The sequence below is a fragment of the Oncorhynchus masou genome, chromosome 9 (assembly GCF_036934945.1).
Source record: "Oncorhynchus masou masou isolate Uvic2021 chromosome 9, UVic_Omas_1.1, whole genome shotgun sequence".
Taxonomy (NCBI): Eukaryota; Metazoa; Chordata; class Actinopteri; order Salmoniformes; family Salmonidae; genus Oncorhynchus; species Oncorhynchus masou.
In genome coordinates, this window is record NC_088220.1 from 29951648 (window position 1) to 29975859 (window position 24212).

Genomic DNA, 24212 nt, shown 5'->3' on the forward strand with positions numbered 1-24212 from the left:
GGTTAAGGGGATACTCTGGGATTTTGGCAATGAGGCCCTTTATCTACTTCCCCAGAGTCCGATGAACTCGGATACTATTTCTATGTCTCTGTGTTCAGTATGAAGGAAGTTGGAGGTAGTTTCACAAGCCAATGCTAACTAGTGTTAGCGCAATGACTGGAATCCTATGGATGCAAGTACCCATAGACTCCCAGTCATTGCGCTATCGCTAGTTTGCATTGAATCCCAAAACTACCTCTTAACTTCCTTCATACTGAACACAGAGACATAAACATGGGTTCCACATGTTCCCATGTACCCCTTTTTTAAGATTAGGTTTAAAAATCCTATTTTAAGAAGATACATTTTAGAAACAGGCCGGGTTGATCAATTTCTGAAGAGTGACGACCCAAGAATATATAGGACCCAGAGTTTTCCCTAGTCATGAGACACTACTGTCCTGACCCGAACCATAGTCTAGGGATAGACATTTCCCATTCACCATTCCAGGGTGGAGATGTGTTTCAGATGAGAGGCGACTCTCTACTGCCAGATTGTTAGGCGTTCTCCCTCCAGCACATTTCCTCAGTGTCAGGATACATTCCTAATAAGGGCAGAACTCCAGAATGCCTGTTTGGTTCCCTTACAGCACAGGGAGGAAATATCAACTTTATTAAAGGGAGACTGGGACTGCCTCATGTTCTCTTGAGGGTCTTTGCCACTTTCTCTCTCCCCTCGCTCCTTCCCTCCATTGTCTCTCTCACCCCCTTTTCTTCTCTATTTCAATTCAATTTCAATTGAAAGGCTTTATTGGCATGGAAAACATGTGTTAACATTGCCATAGCAAGTGAAGTAGATAATAAACAAAAGTGAAGTAAGCAACAAACATGAACAGTAAACATTACACTTAGAAGTTCCAAAAGAATTAAGACATTTCAAATGTCATTGTGTCTATCTATATACAGTGTTGTAACGATGTGCAAATAGCTCAAGTACAAAATGGAAAATAAATAAACATAAATATGGGTTGTATTTACAATGGAGTTTGTTCTTCACTGGTTGCTCTTTTCTTGTGGCAACAGGTCACAAATCTTGCTGCTGCGATGGCACACTGTGGAATTTCACCCAGTAGATATGGGGGTTTATCAGAATTGGATTTGTTTTCAAATTCTTTGTGGATCTGTGTAATCTGAGGGAAATATGTGTCTCTAATATGATACATTTGGCAGGAGGTTAAGAAGTGCAGCTCAGTTTCCACCTCATTTTGTGGGCAGTGTGCACATAGCCTGTCTTCTCTTGAGAGCCAGGTCTGCTCTTGAAAGCCAGTACCCTCTGTGACTATCTTTCTCTCTCACACACACACACACACCTCTCAGAAATGCATCTCCTTGGCTGAGACTCTTGTAAGTTTGACCCTGTATGGAGTGTCTGTGGGTCTTCACAGTGTATGGTGGCTTAGCAACCACTCCTCACCTGCTAATATGTAACGGGGACAGGAAAGCTAAATGTCATGGCAAACACATGACATGAGGTAGCTAACTCTGCTAGCCAGCCAGATCCTCGAATTACAATGGAAGACATAGCACACCTGTTTAAGATTCATCTTCCTCTAAATTTGTGGCAGTATGTCAGGAAAGGCTGTCATCTAGGAAATATGTCATGCTTTCATTTACAGAGAGATTGTTGAATCTCAATACAGATGCCCTTGGTATCTACAGGAAGACAATAGCATCACCTTCTTCGTTCTCCTCATTAGCATACAGAGGAGGCCCAATGGCAGGGTCTCACCATCGTCAGTTTACGGAAGGAAAGTGTCATGATTTCTTACTAGCCATGCCAAGAGAGAGGTATGTGTTTACTCTCATTAACTGTGTCACCAGAGCTTGTTTACAAGTAAGTGAGATGTTAATCTCTCCGAGAGAAGATGGGAGCTGTCTCTGTATGATACTGTGCATTTGTTTCTGCGAGAGCGAGAGTGTGTGTGTGTGTGTGTCAGCCTTTACCCTCCCCTTCAGTAGAAAGGAACACCAGCTCTATGTAAGCTCAGACACCTAGAAGACATTACAGACTCCAGTTGACCAACTCTCTCTCAGCGAAAAGTACCATCTGTGGCTCTCAAATCCCCATCTGTGGCTCTTAAATGACCATTTATGACTCTCAAATCTCTAAAGAGTAAAGATGGTTAGATTAGTGACTTTGGAGTAGAGATGTACACAAACTGAAACCAAGTTACGTAACAACTGTTTGAGAGAACATTTGATTATTTTTGGTAAGTTTAGCCAACATGTTAGGCATCCATTGTAACGGCGTTCTTCGTTTGTCGAAAGAAAGTCGGACCGAAATGCAGCGTGGTGGTTACTCATGTCTTTAATGAATGAATCGCGGTACATGAAATAACTGATACAAAACGGAACGTGAAACCTAATTACAGCCTATCTGGTGAAACTACACAGAGACAGGAACAATCACCCACGAAATACAAAGTGAAACCCAGGCTACCTAAATACGGTTCCCAATCAGAGACAACGAGAATCACCTGACTCTGATTGAGAACCGCCTCAGGCTGCCAAGCCTATGCAACACCCCTACTCAGCCGCAATCCCAATAACTACAAAACCCAATACGAAATACAATAACATAAACCCATGTCACACCCTGGCCTGACCAACTAATTAACTAAAACACAAAATACTAAGACCAAGGCGTGACATCCATTGCCTATGAAATTGTAAAAGACACCATAAAAATAAAATGTGAGGTATTTACACTGAACAAAAATATGAACGCAACAAGCAACAATTTTAACATAAGGATATCAGTCAATTGAAATAAATTTATTAAGCCCTAATCTATTGATTTTACATGACTGGGAATACAGATATCTGTTGGTAGGGGCATGGATCAGAAAACCAGTTGGTGTGACCAACATTTGCCATATGCAGCTCGACACATCTCCTTCACATAGAGTTGATCAGGTTGTTGATTGTTGCCTGGAATGTTATCCCGTTCCTCTTCAATGGCTGTGTGAAGTTCCTGGATATTGGCGGGAACTGGAACACAACATTTTCAGCTCCCAGGAATTGTGTACAGATCATTGCGACATGGGGCCGTGCATTATCATGCTGCAACGTGTGATGGCGATGATGGTGATGGCGGCAGATGAATGGCACGACAGTGGGCCTCAGGATCTCATCACGGTATCTCACAGCATTCAAATTGCCATTGACAAAATGCAATTGTGTTTGTCGTCCGTAGATTATGCCTGCCCATACCATAACCCCACTGCCACCATGGGGCACTCTGTTCACAATGTTAACATCAGCGAACCACTCGCCCACACGACGACATACACGTTGTCTGCCATCTGCCTGATACAGTTGAAACCGGGATTCATCCATGAAGAGCACACTTCTCCAGCGTGCCAGTGGCTATCGAAGGTGAACTTTTGCCCACTGAAGTCGGAACTGCAGTCAAGTCAAGACCCTGGTGAGGATGACGAGCACACAAATGAGCTTCCCTAAAACGGTTTCTGACAGTTTCATCAGCTGTCCGGGTGGCTGGTCTCAAACAATCCCTCAGGTGAAGAAGCCAGATGTGAAGGTCCTGGGCTGGCGTACTGCCAAATTGGTTGCACGTACTGGTTACACGCACTGCCAAATTCTCTAAAACGACATTGGAGGCTGTTTATGGTAGAGAAATTAACGTTAAATTCTCTGGCAGCAGCTCTGGTGGAAATTCTTGCAGTCAGCATGCCAATTCCACACTCCCTCAAAACTTGTGTTGTGTGACAAAACTGCACATTTTAGAGTAGCCTTTTATTGTACCCAGCACACAGTGCACCTATGTAATGATCATACTGTTAAATCAGCTAATTTGATATGCCACACCTGTCAGGTGGATGGATTATCTTGGCCAAGGAGAAATGTTCAATAACAGGAATGTAAACAAATGTGTGCACAAAATGTTAGAGAAATAAGCTTTAAGTGCATATGGAACATTTCTGGGATCTTTTATTTCTGCTCATTAAACATGGGGCCAATGCTTTACATGTTGCGTTTATATTTTTGTTCAGTGTAAATTGAGTCCAGGTCTCTCTGGATACTTTAGCTTTTTAGCTTCTTTTTTGTTGTTGTAGATCCTTACAAAAGCTGAGCTCCCAGCCAAGCCTCCTGCCGTGCCCTTGAGACAGCTAATCCTACAGGACCTGGCAGCCCAACCAGGAGCACTTCCAGCAGGGTAACAGAACCACTGGGAGGGGGGTGTGAACCCCCCTGGGATTTCCCATCCATAAATGCCAAAGGTAAAGCCAAGCCATTTCTATCCATGTTGACAGAATGATGCTTTCGATATGACTGAAGGAATAGAAAATATGTTTATTGTTATGTCGTTGATACAGTACCGGACATGATAGAACCTGTGTGATTCCAAGGGACCCTAAATAATATTCACTTGTGTTATACCTTTGTAGTAACACAGCTGTTCAGGCTGGAGGAAGGGTAAGCAAGGATACACCTACTGTATCTACTTAGGCTGAGTGTGACTCATCTTTGTTGCAATCTCTCATAGCAAAATATATTTCTTACTAAAGATGGAGGTGCTTATGCACTGGGGAATACCGGCATGCACACTGTAGGGTTAACATAGATGACATATAGATGTCAAACTGTTCATCCTTCATTCGGTTTTTTTTGGACAGCACAAGCCATCCTCCTAATGAGGCCATTCAATCTATCTATGTAATGAAGAAAGCATAGGGCTCGTGTTAAACCAAAAGATGCAGGCCATACTAAAACATGACACACTTCTATTGAGTTTCTTGAGTCATATACCTGTTCTCAAAGAGTAGCTTATTGCGCTTTGTGACGCAAAGGCCCTTTTGAATGCAACAGTATTACCCCTATTACCTCCGGTGTTAGCCAGTGAGAACCTATTAGCTACAGCTTGTAAATTCCTGGCTGAGGTCATTGTTGATATGAACGGAGAGGTTTGGATCATATCCTGCAGTTTATTTTTTCTGAGCTCCACTCGCTTTTAAGGAGCGTCTGGTATTTCCACGCTAAAAACCTTGCCGCTGGACGCATCGGTGTGCAGATAGGTGAGTCAAATGCCATATTTTGAGAAGTAAAAAACAATCTAAAACCTAGTGAAAATATGTTATAATGTTTTTCTTTGACTTTTCAGTGGAACGACTGTTGTGCGTAAAATGTTAACTTTTTTTGTTTTTTTATAACATATATTTCTTTACTCCGGTTGTCTATGACATACGTACATGTTTGAATTTAATTTGTTGTCAGTTTTTGTAACATTTTGGTTTTGGGTCCATGCAAAAAAACATTAGACACAATGTGCATGTGCATTTTCGTCATTGAATGCTGGTTTACAGAATCAAATTCCTTGTAGTGGGCAGCATAGCGGTGAAGCAGTTTAAGAGGTCTGATAAGGAGGGCTGGAATTTTAATAGTCAGTGATATAAAGTCATTTCCCTTCCCTGGAGGTATGTGCTGTTATTTATTCGTAGTGAATTTTAGCCTATTGGAAATCATTCATCACAAGTATTATTTGTAAAGTAGCTGCTGCAATACATTTTGCTGACCAAAAATGTAAAGATTTTCACATTTCAGATGAAACCAAGGATTTCTGAGTGTCTTTATGCATATGGGGAGTGTGTGACTTGGTCATTTACTGTAGCCCATGTGGCCAGATTTTAATGGTCTAAGCATGAACAGTTTAGTAAATTACATTTACTAATGATTGTTATTCCAAATTTCATAGTTTTACTGACATAAGGAAAAATGATTCACTGAAAAACTTTATTTATAGACAGATTATTAGGTTCTGTGCATGCATGATGTCAACTATTCAATCAAACCCTGAAACCAGGTTTCTTGCAAAAGTCATAAGCAGCATTTGTCTACCTCAGGCAAAGTACTGTTTACAATGGGACACAAAAAGAAACTGGACTGCAAATAATGCTGTTTTGGACATATCCTGTAGTTGAAATTAAACCCGTTTTAATTGAATAGGGCCCAGAGCCCATGTCAAAAGCATCAGTGCTCAACAATACCATCATAATAGTAGCCTACCTTTCCCCCGTGGGTTATTTTTATTTTGATTTCACCTTTATTTATTCAAGGTCAGCCCAAAATCCCTCTAGGAAACACACAGTACAATAAGTTGCCCTCAGCTCTGCTACGCTTTACTCGTTTGGCCAGCTGCCAAGTCAAATGTATGATGTCATTTTCTCCCAGCAGCAGCAGCCTCAGAACACACAGAGAGGCTCCTCCTCCTCTACTATGACTGGCTTTCATTGTTACAATGATGTCACCATTTTAATCAATAAAATACAAAATAATTATCTTTGGATTGGGTTTAGTGCCCATAGCTTTTCAGAATATGGTAGATAAATGATATGATACTTTACTGTACAGCCCTTGTTTCTAATCAGACTGATTGACGAAGTTCCATTTGTTTGTAAAGTGAGCATTTGTGCCTTCATGAAGAATTTGGTCATGCAAAGTTTAGTCTTATCAACCAGTCGCATAAGCCTGACACACCAGCAATAGCAGCAGGACCCAATATCCACAGACAGGATGCCCATTGGAACACATTGTGACATGTTAGATCAGTGGGCTCAGTTACTGGAGAACCTTGTGTTTCCTGTATTGCCCACATCAGTTACTGGAGGACCTTGTGTTTCCTGTATTGCCCACATCAGTTACTGGAGGACCTTGTGTTTCCTGTATGGCCCACATCAGTTACTGGAGGGCCTTGTGTTTCCTGTATGGCCCATATCAGTTACTGGAGGATCTTGTGTTTCCTGTATGGCCCACATCAGTTACTGGAGGACCTTGTGTTTCCTGTATGGCCCACATCAGTTACTGGAGGGCCTTGTGTTTCCTGTATGGCCCACATCAGTTACTGGAGGACCTTGTGTTTCCTGTATGGCCCACATCAGTTACTGGAGGACCTTGTGTTTCCTGTATGGCCCACATCAGTTACTGGAGGACCTTGTGTTTCCTGTATGGCCCACATCAGTTACTGGAGGGCCTTGTGTTTCCTGTATGGCCCACATCAGTTACTGGAGGGCCTTGTGTTTCCTGTATGGCCCATATCAGTTACTAGACAAGGAACACCATTAGACCCAAACAAATCATGAAAAAACAAAAAGATCATTACTTGACCCACTGGAAAGAATGAACAAAAAAAGTGAGCAAACTAGAATGCTATTTGGTCCAAAACAGAGAGTACACAGTGGCAGAATACCTGACCACCGTGACCGACCCAAAATTAAGGAAATCTTCGACTATGTACAGACTCAGTGAGCATAGCCTTGCTATTCAGAAAGGCCGCCGTAGGCAGACCTGGCTCTCAAGAGAAGACAGGCTATGTGCACACTGCCCACAAAATGAGGTGGAAACTGAGCTGCACTTCCTAATCTTCTGCCAAATGTATGACCATATTAGAGACACATGTTTCCCTCAGATTACACAGACCCACAAAGAATTAAAAAACACATTTAATTTTGATAAACTCCCAACTAACCGGTGCCTGTATATAGCCTCGCTACTTTTATAGCCTCGCTACTGTTATTTTTCAGTGTCTTTTTACTGTTGTTTTTATTTCTTTAACTACCTATTGTTCACCTAATACCTTTTTTGCACTATTAGTTAGAGCCTGTAAGTAAGCATTTCACTGTAAGGTCTACACCTGTTGTATTCGGCGCACGTGACAAATACACTTTGATTTGATATCTACTGGGTGAAATACCACAGTGTGCCATCACAGCAGCAAGATGTATGACCTGTTGCCACAAGAAAAGGGCAACCAGGGAAGAACAAACACCATTGTAAATACAACCCATATTTATGTTTATTTATTTCCCCTTGTGTACTTTCCGCATTCCACTATTTCCACATTGTGACAGCACTTTACAGTGGGGCAAAAAAAGTATTTAGTCAGCCACCAATTGTGCAAGTTCTCCCACTTAAGAAGATGAGAGAGGCCTGTAATTTTCATCATAGGTACACTTCAACTAGGACAGACAAAATGAGAAAAAAAATCCTGAAAATCACATTGTAGGATTTTTAATGAATTTATTTGCAAATTATGGTGGAAAATAAGTATTTGGTCAATAACAAAAGTTTATCTCAATACTTTGTTATATAACCTTTGTTGGCAATGACAAAGGTCAAATGTTATCTGTGAGTCTTCACAAGGTTTTCACACACCGTTGCTGGTATTTTGGCCCATTCCTCCATGCAGATCTCCTCTAGAGCAGTGAAGTTTTTCTGGCTGTTGCTGGGCAACACGGACTTTCAACTCCCTCCCAAGATTTTCTATGTGGTTGAGATCTGGAGACTGGCTAGACCACTCCAGAAACTTGAAACGCTTCTTACAAAGCCACTCCTTCGTTGCCCGGGCGGTGTGTTTGGGATCATTGTCATACTGAAAGACCCAGCCACGTTTCATCTTCAATGCCATTGCTGATGGAAGGAAGTTTTCACTCAAAATCTCTCGATACATGGCCCCATTCATTCTTTCCTTTACACGGATCAGTCGTCCTGGTCCCTTTGCAGAAAAACAGCCCCAAAGCATGATGTTTCCACCCCCATTCTTCACAGTAGGTATGGTGTTCTTTGGATGCAACTCAGCATTCTTTGTCCTCCAAACACGACGAGTTGAGTTTTTACCAAAAAGTTATATTTTGGTTTCATCTGACCATATGACATTCTCCCAATCTTCTTCTGGATTATCCAAATGCTCTCTAGCAAACATCAGACGGGCCTGGACATGTACTGGCTTAAGCAGGGGGACATGTCTGGCACTGCAGGATTTGAGTCCCTGGTGGCATAGTGTGTTACTGATGGTAGGCTTTGTTACTTTGGTCCCAGCTCTCTGCAGGTCATTCACTAGGTCCCCCGGTGTGGTTCTAGGAATTTTGCTCACCGTTCTTGTGATCATTTTGACCCCACAGGGTGAGATCTTGCGTGGAGCCCCAGATCGAGGAGATTATCAGTGGTCTTGTATGTCTTCCATTTCCTAATAATTGCTCCCACAGTTGATTTCTTCAAACCAAGCTGCTTACCTATTGCAGATTCAGTCTTCCCAGCCTGGTGCAGGTCTACAATTTTGTTTCTGGTGTCCTTTGACAGCTCTTTGGTCTTGGCCATAGTGGAGTTGGAGTGTGACTGTTTGAGGTTGTGGACAGGTGTCTTTTATACTGATAACAAGTTCAAACAGGTGTCATTAATACAGGTAACGAGTGGAGGACAGAGGAGCCTCTTAAAGAAGAAGTTACAGATCTGTGAGAGCCAGAAATCTTGCTTGTTTGTAGGTGACCAAATACTTATTTTCCACCATCATTTGCAAATAAATTCATTAGAAATCCTACAATGTGATTTTCTGGATTTGTTTTCCTCATTTTGTCTGTAATAGTTGAAGTGTACCTATGATGAAAATTACAGGCCTCTCTCATCTTTTTAAGTGGGAGAACTTGCACAATTGGTGGCTGACCTAATACTTTTCTGGCCCATTGTATATAGCCATACTATGACATTTGAAATGTCTTTATTCTTTTGGAACTTCTGTGAGTGTAATGTTTACTGTACATTTTTTGTTGTTTATTTCACTTGCTATGGCAGCGTAAACATATGTTTCCCATGCCAATAAAGCCCCTTAAATTGAATTGAATTAAGAGAAAGAGAGGTAGAGAGAGAGAGAGAGAGAGAGAGAGAGAGTAGAGGGAGAGAGGTAAAGAGGTAGAGAAAGAGAGAGCTCATAACCCTCTCCCAGACCAGATCTCCCTCTTTCCCACTAGCTGTGTGTCCCTCTTCAAACCCTAACCTGATGTAATCATACTTATCCATCCCATGACTGTGAATGTAACCATATTCTGCATCTTGGAGTCTTACCGCTTTTTAAGTGTGGTCTGCTGGCCTATAAGGACGGATGAAGTCAGTGGGAACCTCACACCTATTGAACAAGTGAGTCTGTCCTTCTTTACATGCTCTTTCCATTGTCCTACTGATCCTATCTTGTCAACTTGACATATATTGTGGACAGGCTTATCCATCCCTATCAACCGAGCAGACTGAGCTATTGGAGCAGTTGACCTTTGCAGAGTTCCAGAGAGCTGTGAGTCATGCAGAAGCAAAGGGAGCCTGAAGTGTTGGTCTGCCCACCGTGAAGTCTGAATCAATGAGTGTGTGTGTGTGTCTGAATTCTGCATCATGGGAGAAGAAGTTTGGATGCTGTTGAATGGAAAAGGACACACATGCAGTAATCCCCCCACCTACCCCACCTTTTTGGTGCCCTGCTGTCCTTGATGGACACACACACACACACACACCTCTGTGCACAACTAGGAGTCATTCCGGAATCGAGTGTTGTGGATATTTTGTTAGTGCCACGTCCTGTTGTGAGATGTGACAATGTCAATTTGTTGACAAAATGGCCGTGGCCTTTTAGGCTCGTGTCCACTCAGAAATCACACATATTTGACCCTGTCAGTCTACACCTCACAACTCTCCCCGCACGTCTGTTGTTGCTAGGTAATGTGTGTTGATGTACAGTAGTGCCGTGGCTGTGTCACCGTCTCCCTGTGTGTGGTGGTGAGTCAGTAATACTTTAGTACTCCCCTGACAGAGATAAGATGGCCCTATCACTACCCTGTCCACTGCCCGGGACCAGGAACAGATGGTGACTGAGTCATAACAGAACTCAGAGAGACACACAGAGGGGACATTCTGAGAAATGAACCATTGGAAAGCCTGTCCTTTTGTTTCTGTCTGGGCTATAACAGCCATCCATTAACTCTTATATCATGATCAGAGGCTGGCATTTGTTGGTCAGAAAATGTGTAATTGACAAGTCAAACACCAGATGAATAATGCCTGTTGCCAATGGACCTCAGTGATATATCTGTCTGTCTCACAGGGAACAGGGCTCTGGTGGTCTTAGGTTGTGGAGGCATGGGCCCTATTCCTGCTTCTGGTCAGATAGTCCACTCCAGGCGTCCTGTTGAAACCGCCTGGTAACATGAGCAATTAGACTCTGTCTGGTTAGATATGTGATGTTAATGCACAGAGTTTTCACATTATCCATCACCCCCACCACCACTACAGAACTGCTGCCAGGATTTCCTCCCAACAGCCTCTTTGATCTCTCCTAGAGAGAGTAGAGTTTGACGCCACACCCCAGAGTGAGGAACACTCCATCAACACACATTACATCTCATTTGTGTGGGAAATAGCTTTCCATGCACGAGAACTCTGAATGTATTTCAGACTTTAAAGAGTCCCCATCTCTGTTGGACAGGCTGACACACTGCAACATGACACAATAGATTACAAAGATAGGAAACTGAAGGTAGTCAATTTTCCTACAGTATGTGTCACGTCTGTATGGCTTTTTTTTTTAACTAAACAAGTACATCTTGTAGTTGGAAAAGCTCTTTGTGGTTCTGGTGAGGTTTGTTTTTGCTGATGGAGCCAGGGTGAGTGTGTGGTGCTATTTCTGTCTTGTATAGGGCAGGACCTAAGGGACTTGCAGGTGGGCGTGCGTTCCTCTGCTATTGTCTACAAGGATAGTAAGCACAGTCTCATCAGCAGTACCTGCAAATGAGCCTGTCACACCGCTGTCTACATTACACACACGCATGTGCATATGGATAAGCACGGACACACGCACATTCACACACAAACACACACACACAAAACACAAACACTGATTTATATTGTTGTACAGTACTAAACCATAGACCGCTTTAAAGCTTTAATCAACAAAACAACTGCCTGTTCCAGACAGAGGGAGAGATGAGGGGAGAGATGAAGGGAGAGATGAAGGGAGAGGTGGAGGGAGAGATGAAGAGAGAGGTGGAGGGAGAGATGAAGGGAGAGGTGGAGTGAGAGGTAGAGGGAGAGATGAAGGGAGAGGTGGAGGGAGAGATGAAGGGAGAGGTGGAGGGAGAGATGAAGGGAGAGGTGGAGTGAGAGGTAGAGGGAGAGATGAAGGGAGAGGTGGAGGGAGAGATGAAGGGAGAGGTAGAGGGAGAGATGAAGGGAGAGGTCGAGGGAGAGATGAAGGGAGAGAGGGAGAGAGGGAGAGATGAAGGGAGAGGTAGAGGGAGAGATGAAGGGAGAGGTAGAGGGAGAGAGAGGAGAGAAACATGAAGAGAATAACTAATGGAGGCTGTACAAGGCAGAAAGGGGGGGTATGGGGGATGGGTATACAGATGTAGGATTTACATTTGATCACCCTGTTGCAGGAGAAATTTCCTGCAGCGCAGTAAATGTTAAACTTGTAATGTGCTTGAGATTTTAAAAGGCTTCTGAATATGGACATTTTGGACTTGATTTTCGGTTACGAAAACCTCAACCCGACAAAAATGTCCATTCATTATAATCCACAAAATAATTAACATTTCCTGTTGCTGCAGGATTATTTTCCTGCTGTAGCAAACTGGCTCAAATGAAGATCCTATATATGTACTCAACAGAGGAGAGAAGACGGGACTCTTCCTCAGGGGGCTTTAAGTGGTGTGATGTGGTGTCCACGGCTGCTGCCTGATCATTAATGCTTCTCTGTGGGTTTAGTTTGAGGGACAGATGATATAAACAGACAGGCAATGAATGAAAAAACATGATGTTCGATCCTCAGTAATGGGACAAATCAAATCTGCAAGTACGACCAGATGCCTTAAACAAACATCCACTGCATTCTCTTCCTTCCTGTTGGATCTGTTGTCCTCTGTCTGGCCTAGTGTTTTTATTATCCTGGTTTATATGGTTCTTGTCCTAAATGGCACCCTATTCCCTATATAGTGCACTGCTTTTGACCATGGTCCATAGGGCTCTAGTCAAATGCAGTGATCTTTGCAAAGGATAGGATGTCATTTAAGTGCAGAGACATGGTAGACTCATTAGGGCAACAATAAATAATGGGGATCTCTTTACTCAGGTCATTGACTTGATGATGAGTCCTGATTATTCAATCCAGTTACTGGCCTCCTCACCCAATTTTCCGTCATTACCTCCAATCCCTTTCTGTTCTGTTCTGTCTCTCTCTCTTCCCCTCCCTCTCCTCCAAACCTTATTTATGTGAGTTAATACTGTTGTACTGTCTGTCTATGGCAGGGTTCCCTAACAGGCGGCCCACAGGGGATTGTATTTGGCCCCGCAAGTTTTTATTGATTTATTTTGGACATAAAAGACTGTAAAAACACCAGAAAATCATCTCAAAATGTTCATTTTGGAAATATGTTCCAAGGTCTTCTCACACATAACAGAGAGATAAACACTTAGTGGACAAAACATTAGGAACACCTTCCTAATATTGAGTTGCACCCCCTTTGGCCCTCAGAACAGCCTCAATTCGTTGAGGCATGGACTCCACAAGGTGTCGAAAGCATTCCACAGGGATGCTGGCCCATGTTGACTCCAATGCTTCCCACAGTTGTGTCAAGTTGGCTGGATGTCCTTGATACACACAGGACACGGTTGAGCATGAAACACCCAGCAGCGTTGCAGTTCTTGACACACTGTAACCGGTGCATGAGATATCTACTACCATACCCCGTTCAAAGGCACTTAAATCTTTTGTCTTGCCCATTCACCCTCTGACTGGCATACATACACAATCCATGGCTCAATGGTCTCAAGGCTTAAAATCCTTATTTAACCTGTCTGCTCCCCTTCATCTACACTGATTGAAGTGGATTTAACAAGTGACATCAATAAGGGATCGTAGTTTTCACCTGGATTCGCCTGGTCTGTCTATGTTATGGAAAGAGGAGGTGTTCCTAATGTTTTGTACACTCAGTGTATGCGATCGTACACAACATTTGAAATGATTATGTTTTAGTCAAATGTTATATCTGTTTGGAATTCTTGCGTTCAATTTACAGTCTACAAATGATCAGTAATTATGTTCCGGGCCCCAAAGACCATCCCCTCAGGGGGGGAAAAACGTCCCGCGGCTGAGTCGAGTTGATGGTCCCTCTGGTGTTACAAATGTCGTCTTCGCTACTTTCAATGAAATATTTCTGCTGAGAGCCACTGAGGTCACAGAGGTATTCAACACTGAAAAACAAAGTGCTTGAAAATGTATTACCCGCGTGTGCCTTGAATAACCTTGGCTGGGAGCACTTTAGGACATAGTTTTGAGAATACATCATTGAGTTATGGGAGTACCGACACACACACAGGCAGACGCAACATGGGCACGCACACATTTTTTCATATTTCCTATAAAGCCTTCCACCATGTTCTAAGTGTTTATGGTAATATAAAGTGTTACTAAATAAACAAACCATAAATGAAGGTTTGACTGACACTCAGCCTGTTTGCACAATGCCTTTCACTGAGTAATGATATCAACATGCTGGTCGGTTGCAGTGCTTCAGTGCTTGATATTAATCCATTCACGTACTGCAAACACATTCTACACACTAACAAACAAATATCATAGGGGTAGTGGGGGTCTACTATCTGTTGTCCCTCGTGGTCCTCATTCCAGAGCTTTGGAATCCCTCTTCCCCTCCCCTACACTCTATTCTTTTGATGCATATCCTAAAATGGAATGGTTCATGGTTGGGTTTGTGTGTGGGGTTAGGGGGTGTGGGTGAGGGGGTGAGGGGTGTCGGGGTGAGGGGCAGCTGTTAGCCTCAGGGCGTGGATCAGAGGGGGTGTATATATAGCCTATACCTTGGTGTGTGGATCACCCTGTGTGGATGCTACTCTCTCCTCCGTTCCTTGGTTCTGTCCTTACCTCTCTTACCTGGACCTAAACATGGCTTACAGACTTTCAGGTAAATAATTATGATAGATTATTTTATTCCATTACTGATACCTAGTGCTGGAATAGTGGTGGTGGTTTGGGGAGATTTTCTCAAGTCCGGTCAGAGACTGACTGGTGGGTTGTGGGAAGTTCCTCTTGGGTCTTGGTTAGAAACATGGGTTTGTTTAGTGGGTCAGAATTGAAAACATTTTGGGAACCTGGAGTACTTGATCTGATTATTGATTTTTTTTTTTTGGTGGAAAGAGAACGAAGGTCTTGTGACACAACAGAGGGAGCAGAAAGGTCCATAGAGGTAGAAAGAAGTTGAACGTGTTTTTGGGGAGAAAAGGGATAGTTTGACCTTTTTTAAGGCAATGCCATTTACAGCAGGATTAATGTACTTCGTGGAAGTCCTTGGGACAGCATCATTTAGGCTGTCAGTAGTGAATCAAAGAGGTTTCATTTAATATTGATTTGGTACATGATGAGTCAGACAGAGTTATCACATGGGAGATACTAACAGTTGATCTGCCTGACCTCCATAACTCTCTCTTTGGGAGCCGTTTGGCTTTGATCTGCCATCAGTGAGAGATGAGAGCCAGGCTCCCTGGCACCATCCTGGTTCACCACTCAGTGTGCTCTTTCTCTTACTCTTTCCACTGTAGAGTGCTTCCCACCCCAGGGACCAAAGTGGTATACTCCAACCCCTCCTACAGAGCGCTGGTGCATACCAGAGCTGTTTCTGCAGGGGGTGCTATGTGATTGGCGGTAGCTGAAGGGCTTAGCGTTTAATTACTCTGCCCTTTTATTAGGAATCTAGACCCATAATGGTCACGGTGGCACAGTGGCACCCACAGTGTCCTCAAAAGTCACTCCTCTGAGTTTGTGGGTCTAGATCAAATCAAATCAAACATTTATTTGTCACTTGCTGAATACAACAGGTGTAGACATGATTGTGAAATGTTTACTTATGAGCGCTTTCCCAACAATGCAGAGTTAAAAAGTAAGAACAATTAGCTCAATAAAAAAGGAAATAGTAACACAATAAAATAACAACAACAAGGCGATATACAAGGAGTACCGGTACGGAGTCAATGTACACGGATATGTGGTAGTTGAGGTAATTAAGGTAATATGTACATAGGTGTAAAAGTGACTAGGCAATCATGATAGATAATAAACAAAGTAGCAGCAGCGTATGTGAAGAGAGTGAAAGAGTGTGAAACTGTGCCTGTGTGTGAGTGTGGCATCAATATGCATGTGTGTGTTTTGTGTGAGCATATGTAGTGTGTGTGTGTGTGTGTGTTTAAGTGTCAGTGTAGTATGTGTGTGTGTGTGTGTGTTTAAGTGTCAGTGTAGTATGTGTGAGTGTGTGTGTGTGTGTGTGTGTGTGTGTGTTTAAGTGTCAGTGTAGTGTGTGTGAGTGTGTGTGTGTGTGAGTGTGGGAGTGTGTGTTTAAGTGTCAGTGGAGTATGTGTGTGTGTGTGTGTGTGTGTGTGTGTAAGTGTCAGTGTAGTATGTGTGAGTGTGTGTGTGTGTTTAAGTGTCAGTGTAGTATGTGTGAGTGTGTGTTTAAGTGTCAGTGGAGTATGTGTGTGTGTGTGTGTGTGTTTAAGTGTCAGTGTAGCATGTGTGAGTGTGTGTGTGTGTTTTAAGTGTCAGTGTAGTATGTGTGTGTGTGTGTGTGTGTTTAAGTGTCAGTGTAGTGTGTGTGTGTGTGTTTAAGTGTCAGTGTAGTGTGTGTTTTTTTAAGTGTCAGTGTAGTATGTGTGAGTGTGTGTGTGTGTGTGTGTGTGTTTAAGTGTCAGTGTAGTATGTGTGAGTGGAGTCCAGTGAATGTGCATAGAGACAGTGGAAAAAAGGGGGTTGGATGAACTGTTCAGGAGTCTTATGGCTTGTGGGTAGAAGCTGTTCAGGAGCCTTTTGTTCCGACTTGGCGCTCCTGTACCATTTGCTGTGCGGTAGCAGAGAGAACAGTCTCTAACTTGGGTGGCTGGAGTCTGACCATTTTTAGGACCTTCCTCTGACACCACCTGGTATAGACGTCCTGGATGGCAGGAAGCTCGACCCCAGTGATGTCCCTGAAACAAGTGCACAGTGCTTATACACTCAGAATGGAATGCATGTTTACTCAGTTTTAGATGGATTCGGGCTTCTGAGACTGTGATACCTTGCTACCCTACTCCCCATAATCAAGCCACTGATCCAATCCTGCAAGTTAGATTCTGTTGGACTGATCCTGGCTGGCTCGTACCACTGAGATAAGAATGGGGATGACTCACCGGTGACTCAGCATAGGGGCTTAAGCCGGGCTGCCTCTTTTATCCCTCTGGCACAGCTGAAGACAAGCCTGTCTCTTTCCCCTGTTCCACCCACCCATCCATCCTCACTAGACACTACAGCTGGGAGAGAGCACATACCACAGTGTCTGTAACTCATCCCGTTCAGTTCACCACACACATCCCCAGAGACCTCGAAGAGCACCAATTGGCGTTCGTAAATATTTGCAGTGTTCCCATGGCTACCAGGATATAATGTCATTCCCTTGTTAGTATTTCCCTCCATCACACTCATTTTATTCAACTGGATTAAGATACTTGAGAACTCACAATAATATCTCATCTGTTGTGTCTCATAAATCACAGATATTTTTGCTCTGGCTCCCAAACGGCTAACCCCAGCATAGAGATCCAGTTTGATTGACCTTTGGTAGTTTTGGCGTAGTTTAGATGACACATAAGTAAAAGGCTGAAAGTTCATAGTTCATTCCAGGGAGACCCAAGAGCACAAACATATAAACACACCAATCTCTTCCAGGGAACAGCTAGGTCTCTGCCCGTTGTGATGGGAATGTTGGTATGTTGATGAGAGGAGCAGGGGGACTTTATTGTTTACACTAACAGCCAATGGAGTTGGTTGGATGGGGTGTGTTGTAGTGAGTGAGCCAGGCACTCTAAAAATATGGCCTAAACTTTCCAGCAAAGCCCCCCGTGGGGCTGAGTCCGACATGGAGTGATGACTACATGCTAAAGCTCTGTTCAGGACAGGCAGACATCTGTGTGCCACTTCCCTCAGCTGTTTGGCATGCCGGTGCTAAGCCCCTCACCTGGCTGGTTCTGATTAGAGGACAGAACACATGCTGGGATGCCAGCTTGAATATATCTTCCTCTTAGCTTGGATGTTGGATTATGGAAAGGGGAGGACTTTTGGAATGACTCAGGGCAGGGTTGCAGATAGCTGAGGATCATGGTAGTCTAATAATATGATGAATAAGTCATGTAGGTATTACTTTCTCTTAGACCCACACGGACCATATTGAGATCTAGGGCTCTATTCAATCCGTATTGCAGAAGTCGGTAGTGGTTGACTCAATCAAAATGTAACCTACACTGCCACCCTGTGGTGACTCTGAGACATCACATCCAGCTGAACCAGAGCCTTGACAGTTCACGTGCTTCCAGTCAATTCATCTCCAATGACGTTTATTTACTTGTCAATCAATTAATTTGACGAGTTAATCATGTACACGTGACTCGATCCCCAGTAGTAAATGTGATTGTTGTGTGTGTTGGTACAGGGCCCAGGAGCTACGCTACTTCCACCATGACTGAACGCTTCGACTGTTACTACTGCCGTGACAACCTGCATGGGAAGAAGTATATTAAGAAGGATGAGAAGCACGTGTGTACAAAGTGCTTCGACAAGCTCTGTGCCAACACCTGCGCAGAATGCCGTCGCCCCATTGGGGCTGATGCCAAGGTGGGTATTGTGTGTCTGTGTGTTGGAGTGTCCTTGTGAGTGTGCGTGCTTGTGTTCAGTAGGCTGACTGGCTTCCGTTCATATGTCCAGATTAAGACCAGTGTTTCATATCTGTTCTTCCTCAATGAGCAGCAGATCCACAACATAACAGTCAACATGCAGTCACGGACACTTGTCTGATAGACACTATCATTACTGACTAACCCCGTAGGATTGCTTCACCATGGCTGTAGTCTGCCTGTATTGGCTGTCAGTCCTTCATGCTACGCTGCACTCAAATTCACTTAATCTCCAATGCTAATAATTCTTTCCAGATGGACATACTCTGTTCTCTGGCAAACTCCTCTGAATACCGTGGCCTACAATTGATAGGGAAATGAGGCTCAGTTTAATGAGGTGTCTATGAAGCCCGTGTGTATTAATGTATCTTACTCTTGACCCTCTCCCCCCCTTCCTGTCCAGGAGCTGAACCATAAGAACCGCCACTGGCACGAGGACTGCTTCCGCTGTGCCAAGTGCTACAAGCCCCTGGCCAACGAGCCCTTCAGCGCCAGGGACGACGGCAAGATCATGTGTGGCAAGTGTGGCTCCCGCGAGGATGGCAACCGGTGCCAGGCCTGCTACAAGGTGGTCATGCCAGGTGGGCTTAACCATAACGCACTTCTTCATCTTTTCTTTAAAGTGACCTAGCACTGTGCACGTGGCTGCTGTTAACATTTTCAATGTTGACATTTTCAATTCCCACATTATGAGACAGGGTTTTTTTATTCTATTCTTCTGTATCTTGGATTGCCAGGCACACAGAACGTGGAGTATAAGAAGAAGGTGTGGCATGAGGACTGCTTCACCTGCTTTGAGTGCAAGCAGCCAATCCGCGCTCAGAGCTTCCTGAACAAGGGCGAGGACATCTACTGCGGCCCGTGCCATGACAAGAAGTTTGCCAAGAAATGCTTCCACTGCAAGCAGGTGAATAACAAAATGTTCCCCTTCACACACCCAAATACAGATGATTTTTTTATTAGATAGTAATGGTCCAACTCAAGATGTCATTAAAAAAATGCACCCCCCTCCCCAAATTTAAATATTTTCACATGACCCTCCTCTTGTACCGTAAAATATATTGAACATCCTTCCCATCATAGAATTAAATCTAAAGTATGTTTACTACCACAAATAACTGTAGTGAATTTGTCTTTATTCATGAGGATATTGACTTAGGGCTACAGGCCAGAAGGTTGATGGTTCACCGACCACCACACGAGCTCACTCTCCTGTTTCATTACATTACCATCAGAGCCGGCTGCGGACAATGATCAGCCAGGGGGAAAAAATCACATTTTAAACATTTTGATGCAATATTCATTATTATATAAAATACACTGCTCAAAAAAATAACACATCCTAGATCTGAATGAATGAAATATTCTTATTATTAAATACTTTTTTCTTTACATAGTTGAATGTGCTGACAACAAAATCACACAAAAATTATCAATGGATATCAAATTTATCAACCCATGGAGGTCTGGATTTGGAATCACACTCAAAATGAAAGTGGAAAACCACACTACAGGCTGATCCAACTTTGATTTAATGTCCTTAAAACAAGTCAAAATGAGGCTCAGTAGTGTGTGGCCTCCACGTGCCTGTATGACCTCCCTACAACGCCTGGGCATGCTCCTGATGAGGTGGTGGATGATCTCCTGAGGGATCTCCTCCCAGACCTGGACTAAAGCATCCGCCAACCCCTGGACAGTCTGTGGTGCAACGTGGCGTTGGTGGATGGAGCGAGACATGATGTCCTAGATGTGCTCAATTGGATTCAGGTCTGGGGAACGGGTGGGCCAGTCCATAGCATCAATGCCTTCCTCTTGCAGGAACTGCTGACACACTCCAGCCACATGAGGTCGAGCATTGTCTTGCATTAGGAGGAACTCAGGGCCAATGTTGCAGGCACTCAGCATAGACTGTCAAGTCTGTCACAAGGGATCATTCAACCGAGGATCTCATCTCGGTACCTAATGGCAGTCAGGCTACCTCTGGCGAGCACATGGAGGGCTGTGCGGCCCCCCAAAGAAATGCCAACCCACACCATTTTTAATTTTACCTTAATTTTACTAGGCAAGTCAGTTAAGAACAAATTCTTATTTTCAATGACAGCCTAGGGGCAGAATGACAGATTTGTACCTTGTCAGCTCGGGGATTCGAACTTGCAACCTTTCGGTTACTAGTCCAACACTCTAACCACTAGGCTACCCTGCCGCCCCGTGATCGACCCACCGCCAAACCGGTCATGCTGGAGAATGTTGCAGGCAGTAGAATGTTCTCCACGGCGTCTCCAGACTGTCAAGTCTGTCACATGTGCTCAGTGTGAACCTGCATTCATCTGTGAAGAGCACAGGGCGCCAGTGGCGAATTTGCCAATCTTGGTGTTCTCTGGCAAATGCCAAACGTCCTGCACAGTGTTGGGCTGTAAGCACAACCCCCACCTGTGGACGTCGGGCCTTCATGCCACTCTCATGGAGTCTGTTTCTGACCGTTTGAGCAGACACATGCACATTTGTGGCCTACTGGAGGTCATTTTGCAGGACTCTGGCAGTGTTCCTCCTGCTCCTCCTTGCACAAAGGCAGCGGTAGCGGTCCTGCTGCTGGGTTGTTGCCCTCCTACACGACTCCTGATGTACTGGCCTGTCTCCTGGTAGCGCCTCCATGCTCTGGACACTACGCTGACAGACACAGCAAACCTTCTTGCCACAGCTCGCATTGATGTGCCATCCTGGATGAGCTGCACTACCTGAGCCACTTGTGTGGGTTGTAGACTCCGTCTCATGCTACCACTAGAGTGAAAGCACCGCCAGCATTCAGAAGTGACCAAAACATCAGCTGCAGAACCACTCCTTTATTGGGGGTGTCTTGCTAATTGTCTATAATTTCCACCTGTTGTCTATTCCATTTGCACAACAGCATGTGAAATATGTTGTCAATCAGTGTTGCTTCCTAAGTGGACAGTTTGATTTCACAGAAGTGTGATTGACTTGGAGTTACATTATTGTTGTTTAAGTGTTCCCTTTATTTTTTGAGCAGTGTATATGCAACAAATTTTCCACCAACAGGTTTCTGTGCCAATACCCCATACAACCAATAAACAAAGTATACCGACTTCAAGCATTTCAATATCATGGTTTTCAACACCACAATAAATAGACTGTGTCAACAAACAGAAAATGCATCCCTCCCAACATTGTAGGCTTACCCAGTATCGAAGGCGTTGCTTGAATCTCTGAATGTCATTAAACTTCTTGTTTTGCAACAGATGTCCCTTTCATCAATTGGCCGCTGCACAGTTTGAATTGATCGATTGATCTGATTTATCAGTTAATAAAATACATATATACAAACATGTTAATAGTGGCCAGGATTGCACAATAAAGTCAGGGACCTATTTCCATTGTGGTCCCTATATTTGACATAAATACATATTTAATTACAGAGATACAGACAAAAAAGTGCTCAACCTCCAGATGAGTATGAGGAGGGAGTTTAAGTTCAATTCTTACACGCTTGTTTGGCTGGTAACCTGTTCTTTATTCTTGGTCTATATCCTTAGATGTTTGGGGCTGCTGGTGAACCATGATGTGCAGACAGAATCAAAGTGACACTGGACTAGCGCACTTGCCAGAGTCTTTAGGGTGTCTATAGCTAGGTTTCCTTCTGATTGTAGACAGATTGATGTGAATATTCTAAAGTTTTCATAAAAACAATATGCCATTTCAGTTTCCTTTAGGAATATTTGGCACCGGACAACATGACAGGGAAGATTTTAATTTACTGGACAATTGGAAAATTTAATGGACATCTATATGCATTCAGATCCGACTTGGCGCAGTCAGCGCCATCAATAAACATCCAAGAAACATTTGTTAGCCAAATGAGCCACATTTACGTGCCCTTAAAGACGAGAACCAATTACAGAAGCACCATTCCTTGTGTTTCGATGCGTAGCATATGCAAAACTTTAAAGCCTCTTTTTTTGGGGGGGCTACTTTTCCGAAAACAATAATTGTCCACCTCACGGTTCAGCTGTCAGAGATTTGAGCACCAGATGCATCAGGACATTGCATGCAAAGGCCTAAAGGCATAGATGTCCACCGTTTGATATTAATATTATATACCCCAGAGAGAGAGATACCGGCAGCATGCTACAACATGCTTTTCTTTATGTCAGGAGTAACTCTGGTAGGCCTGAAACAGTCTTCCTCACCTCAATTTCAACTGTACATTTTCAACAGTAAATAAATAAAATTGACAACCCTCCCCTATTTTGGACCACTACTCCTTCCAATGCATTTCAATCTGTCCCTTATGACAGTGTAATTTACAGTAGACCTAATTATAGTATTCGCAAGGTACAAGTTAAAGGAAATGCTTTCTGTTATTATTCATACAGAATAAGTCTGTCTTCCAATAGAACTAACATGATGTTTCTCTCCCCTCAGCCCATAACTTCAGGTGGTATAAGCTACCAGGATCAGCCATGGCACTCTGAGTGCTTTGTGTGTCATACCTGTCGTAAGAACCTGGCCGGAACCCGCTTCACCTCCCACGAGGAGCACGTCTACTGTGTGGACTGCTACAAGACCTCCGTTGCCAAGCAGTGCAACGGCTGCAAGAACCCCATCACAGGTCAGTCACCCACACAGAGTTTACATGAACATGTATACCTGATATTATTGTATGGACAGATGCTCTGTTTTTATGATAAAGGTTTTAATTACATGATATTCTGTTTTGTTGAGATTATATTTTGACTGTAAGCAGCACTGGTAATCATATCTGGTCCATTACTACGCTGACTGCTCCACATACCATCACCCATAATACAGGGTTTGGCCATGGGACCAACGTGGTGAACTACGAGGGTCACTCCTGGCACGAGTACTGCTTCAACTGCAAGAAATGCTCCCTCTCCCTGGCCAACAAGCGCTTTGTCATCAACGGAGAGAACATCTACTGCCCTGACTGTGCCAAGAAGCTGTGAGCACAGCCAGCCAGGATGCCCAAAAAGTTCTGTCATTCATGTTGAGATGTTTTGACAGGGTCAGGAACATAAATTAGTGCCAACTAAAGTTGAGAGGTCAATCCAAGGGTTAAAACTAGAGAAAGGTCAATTACTTGAGTGAATTTGAACAGCAGCCAAATTAGAATCTTGTTCCAGTGTTGTCATTGTTGAATACTAACACACGTCAACTGGTTTGCTTTTGTGGGCCTTCGATATGCAATACTAACAAGCTTGAACACTGCATAGCCATATTAGGGAATGCTATTTTCACTGCCTTACTGGAACACTGCTTTGGTAATACTAATATGGCAATTACATGTTACAATGCTTCACATTGCTTCTCGAATTATATACTAGCTTCACTAAATACAATCAGTCACGGCACCTCTGAAGTGATGTTTGCAGAGTTACGTATGAGGGTTTCACATATAACGAACGCTTCTTGTAATAACCAGTATGGACAAACTAGGTCATCTGTAGGTATCAAGTGGTGTTATGAGATAGTAATCTAATCATGTACTCATACTGTAACTTTCTGACGTGGAGGGAAAGTTCGGGATGAGAATGCACATTATGATGGGTCAATAAAGGCAAGTGATAAATTGAGTATTTTCTCCTGCTAGACAGAAATAACAAAAAC

The 24212-nt window shown here is 43.5% G+C and overlaps 1 protein-coding gene across 3 annotated transcripts; it reads left to right on the forward strand.

Moving 5' to 3' along the window:
• The first annotated feature begins 4784 nt into the window (after positions 1-4784).
• LOC135545821 (four and a half LIM domains protein 1-like) lies at positions 4785-24178 on the forward strand. Of its 3 annotated transcripts, XM_064973734.1 has the most exons (7): positions 4785-5074; positions 9885-9962; positions 18332-18513; positions 18976-19153; positions 19310-19479; positions 23010-23196; positions 23397-24178. In XM_064973734.1, exons 3-7 carry the CDS (start codon positions 18358-18360, stop codon positions 23549-23551), a joined length of 846 nt encoding a protein of 281 aa, XP_064829806.1. In that variant the 5' UTR covers positions 4785-5074; positions 9885-9962; positions 18332-18357; the 3' UTR covers positions 23552-24178. The 3 variants fall into 3 exon arrangements, with proteins under 3 accessions (XP_064829806.1, XP_064829805.1, XP_064829804.1); XM_064973733.1 differs by lacking the exon at positions 9885-9962 and having other exon boundaries at positions 4786-5074; XM_064973732.1 differs by lacking the exons at positions 4785-5074; positions 9885-9962 and adding an exon at positions 14678-14785.
• The last annotated feature ends 34 nt before the right edge of the window (positions 24179-24212 follow it).

What these genes read in the sequence shown, in the direction of transcription:
- LOC135545821 (XM_064973732.1), top strand. An exon ending in CTACAAGGTGGTCATGCCAG is followed by an intron (nt 19,154 to 19,309) that starts GTGGGCTTAACC and finishes TTGGATTGCCAG; the next exon opens with GCACACAGAACGTGGAGTAT. An exon ending in CTGCAAGAACCCCATCACAG is followed by an intron (nt 23,197 to 23,396) that starts GTCAGTCACCCA and finishes CCCATAATACAG; the next exon opens with GGTTTGGCCATGGGACCAAC.